This window comes from Silurus aristotelis (genome assembly GCF_946808225.1).
Source record: "Silurus aristotelis genome assembly, contig: scaffold_229, whole genome shotgun sequence".
Taxonomy (NCBI): Eukaryota; Metazoa; Chordata; class Actinopteri; order Siluriformes; family Siluridae; genus Silurus; species Silurus aristotelis.
Window position 1 is genome coordinate 1 of NW_028148990.1, and position 9,484 is coordinate 9,484.

Here is a 9,484-nt window from a genome sequence, read left to right on the forward strand (position 1 = left end):
GAGATGTTTGGAAGTGCAGTTTTAGAAGATTTACATCCTGTATATTTTCTCCAGGTTATACATTTTATCACCACTGTTCACTGGAGGAGATCATGGCACATAATCAAGGAGTTAACTCTGTTTAAGCTCTTCTTCTCAGACCTCCATCTAACCCCAACTTTTCTTCACGGTTCTGTATCTTGGTGCTGAACTTATCATTATTTTACTGCTGATTTTAAGGTGTTTCATTGCATTTTTTGTTTCTCCTCTTTAGAAGTGTGTGTGATTAATACTTGCCTTCCAAAGCGCACTGCTAGTGAGGCTCCAACTGAAGCCCCTATAAATCCTCCGATGGTGAAGATGGAGACGATGGAGGACCAGATCAGTGTGAGAAGATCTGCTGAGATATGAGTCTCATAACGCTGCATCCATGTCTGGTTAATAAAGTTCTGCACTTCCTGGACACACACAGACATGATATATTAATATATACGACCAGTGTCCAGAGCGACGTACAACAGTGCATTGAGTCTCCACCAGTGAATAAATCGGCCTAAAACTCTGTTGAAAGTTTTTTTTATTATAATTTTAATTTTTTTACACAAAGCAAACTTGGAACGTGTTAAAGGCATGAAGATGCCAGAGACTCCACTGTTCAGACATCTAGGGGAAGTTAATTCCGCCACCTCGGAGCCAGAACAGAGAAGAGGCTTGAAGTATACTTACCTCTTCCCCTGAGAGAAGGTGGTACCAGCCGAGCACAGGTGGGAAGTACACACACACACACACACACACACACACACACACACACACATATCTATATGTAACCATCTTCGTTTGTGTGCTCCGTTAATTGTTAATTATGCACACACACACACACACACACACACACACACACACACACACACACACACACACACACTTGCCTTTGTTGGAGCGTTTATGATGGAGATGTTGTAGCCGTACTGAAAAGTTCCTCCAATTCCTGCAGCCCAAACAGCCATTAAGAGAGTTTTACTGGGAACCTGACAAAACACAAACACACACACTCTGGGATCCAAACGATCCGACTGGAAGAATCTTTTTTTATTAAAATCTGTACATATTCTCTCCTGTGCATAAACGTGATTTTTTTCCGGTTCTTTCTTTCGAGTCTAATCTCTTCTCCTGACGTATCTCATCTAAAACAATCATCTGATTATTCACACTGTGAAGTTCATTCAGCTTGACTTCACACTCTCATTAACACACTTCAGATACCTTTGTGTTTCTCGCTCCTGTTCTCTGACTTTCAATAAGAATAAATATTACATTATATAAGAAACATTTTATTCACTTTCTCCAGAGGAGGGAAGTAATAAAGTACAAATACTTGTTACTGTATTAAGTAGATTTTTCTGGTATCAGTATTTTACTTCAATTCAAATCAATTCATGTTTATTTGTATTGTGATTTTAATAATAAACATTGTCTATTGTGATTTTAATAATAAACATTGTCTCAGAGCAGCTTTACACAGATAATGTGGTGATAAAAAGTGAATATGTTCTGTATAAGTGTAAGTTTGTTCCTTATAAACAAGACGGTGGAGACTTTGGTAAAGGAAAAACTCCCTGAGATGCAGAAGGAAGAAACCTTGAGAGGAACCAGACTCAAGAGGGAACCTCATCCTCATCTGGGTTCCACCGAATGTCCATTTATTACAGATAAACGATGTTGAGGTGCAGTGATGGAGATCAGAGCAAACTGTAGTCCTGAGTCAGTGTAGCAGACTGTAGATATTAACTACAGTTCAAATCCATCCTACTTTACTATTTATTTTTCGGATTTTTACTTTCACTCATTACATTTTTACACAAATATCTGCACTTTCTACTTCTTACATTTTTTAATCAGATGCATTACTTTAGTCTTTATCTATTTGGTGACATCATTAGGATTTTATTTTTTCAGCACATCAACATGTTTCCTGTCATTACGCTGCTTTTTCAATCCACTGGTGTATCATTTCCAGTCTCTCTCACCCCACAGACGTAGACTAGTTTCTGAAGCTCACAATCAGCAGGCAGAAGGCAATAAGAAGTCTGAGTTTAACGTGGATGAGACAGAGGGAGTCAGTGATAGAAACATGACTGAGAACAGAGACATTCCTGATCACCTGATCATCATCATCTTTTCTCTGCTTGTGTTCTATATGGTGGATCTTCAGACTGGATACATTAATTAGAGAACATTTGAAATTATTTAATATTATTATATTAATATGATGTGAGGTTCAGTTACCAGTGTGACTGTCAGAGAACCACCAGCCACGCCTCCACCCAAGGCTCAGACACACACTCCTGCTACTAATCATCTACACCTGTCCTACTCCTACTAATCATCTACACCTGTCCTACTCCTACTAATCATCTACACCTGTCCTACTCCTACTAATCATCTACACCTGTCCTACTCCTACTAATCATCTACACCTGTCCTTCTCCTACTAATCATCTACAACTGTCCTACTCCTACTAATCATCTACACCTGTCCTACTCCTACTAATCATCTACACCTGTCCTACTCCTACTAATCATCTACACCTGTCCTTCTCCTACTAATCATCTACAACTGTCCTACTCCTACTAATCATCTACAACTGTCCTTCTCCTACTAATCATCTACACCTGTCCTACTCCTACTAATCATCTACACCTGTCCTACTCCTACTAATCATCTACACCTGTCCTACTCCTACTAATCATCTACACCTGTCCTTCTCCTACTAATCATCTACACCTGTCCTACTCCTACTAATCATCTACAACTGTCCTACTCCTACTAATCATCTACACCTGTCCTACTCCTACTAATCATCTACACCTGTCCTACTCCTACTAATCATCTACAACTGTCCTTCTCCTACTAATCATCTACACCTGTCCTTCTCCTACTAATCATCTACACCTGTCCTACTCCTACTAATCATCTACACCTGTCCTACTCCTACTAATCATCTACACCTGTCCTACTCCTACTAATCATCTACAACTGTCCTACTCCTACTAATCATCTACAACTGTCCTTCTCCTACTAATCATCTACACCTGTCCTACTCCTACTAATCATCTACACCTGTCCTACTCCTACTAATCATCTACACCTGTCCTTCTCCTACTAATCATCTACACCTGTCCTACTCCTACTAATCATCTACAACTGTCCTACTCCTACTAATCATCTACACCTGTCCTACTCCTACTAATCATCTACACCTGTCCTACTCCTACTAATCATCTACAACTGTCCTTCTCCTACTAATCATCTACACCTGTCCTTCTCCTACTAATCATCTACAACTGTCCTACTCCTACTAATCATCTACACCTGTCCTACTCCTACTAATCATCTACACCTGTCCTACTCCTACTAATCATCTACAACTGTCCTTCTCCTACTAATCATCTACAACTGTCCTACTCCTACTAATCATCTACACCTGTCCTACTCCTACTAATCATCTACACCTGTCCTTCTCCTACTAATCATCTACAACTGTCCTACTCCTACTAATCATCTACAACTGTCCTTCTCCTACTAATCATCTACACCTGTCCTACTCCTACTAATCATCTACACCTGTCCTACTCCTACTAATCATCTACACCTGTCCTTCTCCTACTAATCATCTACACCTGTCCTACTCCTACTAATCATCTACAACTGTCCTACTCCTACTAATCATCTACACCTGTCCTACTCCTACTAATCATCTACACCTGTCCTACTCCTACTAATCATCTACACCTGTCCTACTCCTACTAATCATCTACAACTGTCCTTCTCCTACTAATCATCTACACCTGTCCTTCTCCTACTAATCATCTACAACTGTCCTACTCCTACTAATCATCTACACCTGTCCTACTCCTACTAATCATCTACACCTGTCCTACTCCTACTAATCATCTACAACTGTCCTTCTCCTACTAATCATCTACAACTGTCCTACTCCTACTAATCATCTACACCTGTCCTACTCCTACTAATCATCTACACCTGTCCTACTCCTACTAATCATCTACACCTGTCCTACTCCTACTAATCATCTACACCTGTCCTACTCATACTATTCATCTGCACCTGTCCTACTCCTACTAATCATCTACACCTGTCCTACTCCTACTAATCATCTACACCTGTCCTACTCATACTATTCATCTGCACCTGTCCTACTCCTACTAATCATCTACAACTGTCCTACTCCTACTAATCATCTACACCTGTCCTACTCCTACTAATCATCTACACCTGTCCTACTCATACTATTCATCTGCACCTGTCCTACTCCTACTAATCATCTACACCTGTCCTACTCCTACTAATCATCTACACCTGTCCTACTCATACTATTCATCTGCACCTGTCCTACTCCTACTAATCATCTACAACTGTCCTTCTCCTACTAATCATCTACAACTGTCCTACTCCTACTAATCACCTACACCTGTCCTACTCCTACTAATCATCTACACCTGTCCTACTCCTACTAATCATCTACAACTGTCCTTCTCCTACTAATCATCTACACCTGTCCTACTCCTACTAATCATCTACACCTGTCCTACTCCTACTAATCATCTACACCTGTCCTACTCCTACTAATCATCTACACCTGTCCTACTCCTACTAATCATCTACACCTGTCCTACTCCTACTAATCATCTACACCTGTCCTACTCCTACTAATCATCTACAACTGTCCTACTCCTACTAATCATCTACACCTGTCCTACTCCTACTAATCATCTACACCTGTCCTACTCCTACTAATCATCTACAACTGTCCTACTCCTACTAATCATCTACAACTGTCCTACTCCTACTATTCATCTGCACCTGTCCTACTCCTACTAATCATCTACACCTGTCCTACTCCTACTAATCATCTACACCTGTCCTACTCCTACTAATCATCTACACCTGTCCTACTCCTACTAATCATCTACACCTGTCCTACTCCTACTAATCATCTACACCTGTCCTACTCCTACTAATCATCTACACCTGTCCTTCTCCTACTAATCATCTACAACTGTCCTACTCCTACTAATCATCTACACCTGTCCTACTCCTACTAATCATCTACACCTGTCCTACTCCTACTAATCATCTACACCTGTCCTACTCCTACTAATCATCTACACCTGTCCTACTCCTACTAATCATCTACACCTGTCCTACTCCTACTAATCATCTACAACTGTCCTTCTCCTACTAATCATCTACAACTGTCCTACTCCTACTAATCATCTACACCTGTCCTACTCCTACTAATCATCTACACCTGTCCTACTCCTACTAATCATCTACACCTGTCCTACTCCTACTAATCATCTACAACTGTCCTACTCCTACTATTCATCTGCACCTGTCCTACTCCTACTAATCATCTACACCTGTCCTACTCCTACTAATCATCTGCACCTGTCCTACTCATACTATTCATCTGCACCTGTCCTACTCCTACTAATCATCTACACCTGTCCTACTCCTACTAATCATCTACAACTGTCCTACTCCTACTATTCATCTGCACCTGTCCTACTCCTACTAATCATCTACAACTGTTCTACTCCTACTAATCATCTACAACTGTCCTACTCCTACTAATCATCTACACCTGTCCTACTCCTACTAATCATCTACAACTGTCCTACTCCTACTAATCATCTGCACCTGTCCTACTCCTACTAATCATCTACACCTGTCCTACTCCTACTAATCATCTACACCTGTCCTACTCCTACTAATCATCTACACCTGTCCTACTCCTACTAATCACCCACACCTGTCCTACTCCTACTAATCACCTACACCTGTCCTACTCCTACTAATCACCTACACCTGTCCTACTCCTACTAATCATCTACACCTGTCCTACTCCTACTAATCATCTACACCTGTCCTACTCCTACTAATCATCTACACCTGTCCTACTCATACTAATCACCTACACCTGTCCTACTCCTACTAATCATCTACACCTGTCCTACTCCTACTAATCATCTACACCTGTCCTACTCCTACTAATCATCTACACCTGTCCTACTCCTACTAATCACCTACACCTGTCCTACTCCTACTAATCATTTACACCTGTCCTACTCCTACTAATCACCCACACCTGTCCTACTCCTACTAATCACCTACACCTGTCCTACTCCTACTAATCACCTACACCTGTCCTACTCCCACTAATCATCTACACCTGTCCTACTCCTACTAATCACCCACACCTGTCCTACTCCTACTAATCACCCACACCTGTCCTACTCCTACTAATCACCCACACCTGTCTTACTCCTACTAATCATCTACACCTGTCCTACTCCTACTAATCATCTACACCTGTCCTACTCCTACTAATCATCTACACCTGTCCTACTCCTACTAATCATCTACACCTGTCCTACTCCTACTAATCATCTACAACTGTCCTTCTCCTACTAATCATCTACAACTGTCCTACTCCTACTAATCATCTACACCTGTCCTACTCCTACTAATCATCTACACCTGTCCTACTCCTACTAATCATCTACACCTGTCCTACTCCTACTAATCATCTACACCTGTCCTACTCCTACTAATCATCTACACCTGTCCTACTCCTACTAATCATCTACACCTGTCCTACTCCTACTAATCATCTACACCTGTCCTACTCCTACTAATCATCTACACCTGTCCTACTCATACTATTCATCTGCACCTGTCCTACTCCTACTAATCATCTACACCTGTCCTACTCCTACTAATCATCTACACCTGTCCTACTCCTACTAATCATCTACAACTGTCCTACTCCTACTATTCATCTGCACCTGTCCTACTCCTACTAATCATCTACAACTGTTCTACTCCTACTAATCATCTTCAACTGTCCTACTCCTACTAATCATCTACACCTGTCCTACTCCTACTAATCATCTACAACTGTCCTACTCCTACTAATCATCTGCACCTGTCCTACTCCTACTAATCATCTACACCTGTCCTACTCCTACTAATCATCTACACCTGTCCTACTCCTACTAATCATCTACACCTGTGCTACTCCTACTAATCATCTACACCTGTCCTACTCCTACTAATCACCCACACCTGTCCTACTCCTACTAATCATCTACACCTGTCCTACTCCTACTAATCACCTGCACCTGTCCTACTCCTACTAATCATCTACACCTGTCCTACTCCTACTAATCATCTACACCTGTCCTACTCCTACTAATCATCTACACCTGTCCTACTCATACTAATCACCTACACCTGTCCTACTCCTACTAATCATCTACACCTGTCCTACTCCTACTAATCACCTACACCTGTCCTACTCCTACTAATCATTTACACCTGTCCTACTCCTACTAATCACCCACACCTGTCCTACTCCTACTAATCACCTACACCTGTCCTACTCCTACTAATCACCTACACCTGTCCTACTCCCACTAATCATCTACACCTGTCCTACTCCTACTAATCACCTACACCTGTCCTACTCCTACTAATCACCCACACCTGTCCTACTCCTACTAATCACCCACACCTGTCTTACTCCTACTAATCATCTACACCTGTTCTGCTACTAATCACCTACACCTGTCCTACTCCTACTAATCACCCACACCTGTTCTACTCCTACTAATCATCTACACCTGTCCTACTCCTACTAATCACCTACACCTGTCCTACTCCCACTAATTATCTACACCTGTCCTACTCCTACTAATCACCCACACCTGTCCTACTCCTACTAATCACCCACACCTGTCTTACTCCTACTAATCATCTACACCTGTTCTGCTACTAATCACCTACACCTGTCCTACTCCTACTAATCACCCACACCTGTCCTACTCCTACTAATCATCTACACCTGTCCTACTCCTACTAATCACCTACACCTGTCCTACTCCTACTAATCATCTACACCTGTCCTACTCCTACTAATCACCTGTTTACATTTTTGCTACTGTTTACTTTGTCTTGTGATATTTTGCACTGTTTGCTACAGGTTGGGTTAGGGTTAGGGTTAGGGTAACCCTAACCCTAACCCACACGTGCACTTTATGTGGCGAGGAGACTTACTATTCCTTAACCCTGTGTCTCTGTTTTCTGTGATAGTTGTTGTTGTATCACCAGGGTTCAGGAGGAACGTTGTTTAATTTTCCTGTGTACTGCGTCAGATATATATGGTTGAAATGACAATCAAAAGCTTCTTGACTTGACTCTACCAGTTATGACCATAGATCACCTTGACTTCCTACCTCTTTGGTTCCTTGTGCTCCCATGCTTCTGGCTACGCTGCTTAGGAGCACTCAGTTAAGTGTGCCATTTCGCTTCAGTCACTTCACAAGCTCTGTGTTTGTATGTTTAAACCGAATAAAGTCATTTTGTTTTACTCACGGTTTCTGATGCCTGGTCTATCCGTGACAGTGACACTAAAACAGGTAGTAATAATCACTAGTTTTAACTGAAGGCAATGTTGGAGCACAAACCTCTTTATTTTAACTTGAGTGAAAAAGTGCAGTCAGATCTTCAACTTTTACCAGAGTCTTTCAAAACATCAGTATCTGCACTTCTACTGAGTGAAGGATGTGTGGACTTTTGCAACCTCTGACTTTCTCAGATCAGACCTCAATACACACACATACACACACACTCACAAATACACAAAATGAACACCATTTACCACATTATTATTATTATTATTAATGATGATGATGATGATGATCCTACCTTTATCTCTTGGTGTTTTCTCAGTAAAGGCTGATGTTCTATATCGTCTGTTTCAGGCATCATGTTCAATTTCTTCACTGATGTTGTGTGTGTAGTAAGTTTACCACTATATAATGTACACAGTCACCTTCTTTTTCCCATCTGTAGTGTGGTCAAGTTCAGTCATAATGCAGTCTCTGGGATTTGGCAGAAATTAGATGAGCATGTGAACAATTGGCAGAACAAGCAGGTTTAATACTTCTGTGTACTGTAATCCGTGTGTGCGTATGTGTGCGTGTGTGTGTGTGTGTGTGTGTGTGTGTGTGTGTGTGTGGTTGCTTGGGGCCTCTCAGCTGACTGTGCATGCTCATGTCTGCTGACGTGAGAGAGTTGAGAGAGTTGAGTGAGTTTGAGGAGGAAAAATTACGGGGTTTGTAAAGGGGAAATTAAACATGGAGCATCTGCATCTGTTTGTTTTGAGTCGAAGTCTGAGTCAAAGTTATAAATAATAATAATAATAATAATAATAATAATAATAAACAACAACAACAATAATAATAATAATTTGGTAAATGTATATTGTGTGTATTTGTAAGTGGTGTTTATTATTGGTGTTTATTAGTGTATGGTGTGTGAGAGCTGAACTGAGTGTGTGGTGTGTGAGAGCTGAGTTGAGTGTGTGGTGTGTGAGAGCTGAACTGAGTGTGTGGTGTGTGAGAGCTGAGTTAACTGTAT

General features: G+C 41.3%; 1 protein-coding gene across 1 annotated transcript; it reads right to left on the reverse strand.

Moving 5' to 3' along the window:
* Positions 1 to 209: 209 nt before the first annotated feature.
* On the reverse strand, positions 210 to 9,148 carry LOC310723100 (solute carrier family 2, facilitated glucose transporter member 11-like). The gene is made up of 4 exons (XM_083570932.1): positions 8,898 to 9,148; positions 8,771 to 8,847; positions 906 to 1,004; positions 210 to 437 (listed from the first exon to the last, which is right to left on the reverse strand). Exons 2-4 carry the CDS (start codon positions 8,831 to 8,833, stop codon positions 225 to 227), a joined length of 375 nt encoding a protein of 124 aa, XP_083427058.1. The 5' UTR covers positions 8,834 to 8,847; positions 8,898 to 9,148; the 3' UTR covers positions 210 to 224.
* Between the last annotated feature and the right edge of the window lie 336 nt (positions 9,149 to 9,484).

What these genes read in the sequence shown, in the direction of transcription:
- LOC310723100 (XM_083570932.1), bottom strand. Translation starts at nt 8,833, where the DNA reads ATGATGCCTGAAACAGACGATATAGAACATCAGCCTTTACTGAGAAAA. An exon ending in GAAAACACCAAGAGATAAAG is followed by an intron (nt 1,005 to 8,770) that starts GTAGGATCATCA and finishes GTGTTTTGTCAG; the next exon opens with GTTCCCAGTAAAACTCTCTT. An exon ending in TCATAAACGCTCCAACAAAG is followed by an intron (nt 438 to 905) that starts GCAAGTGTGTGT and finishes GTGTGTGTCCAG; the next exon opens with GAAGTGCAGAACTTTATTAA.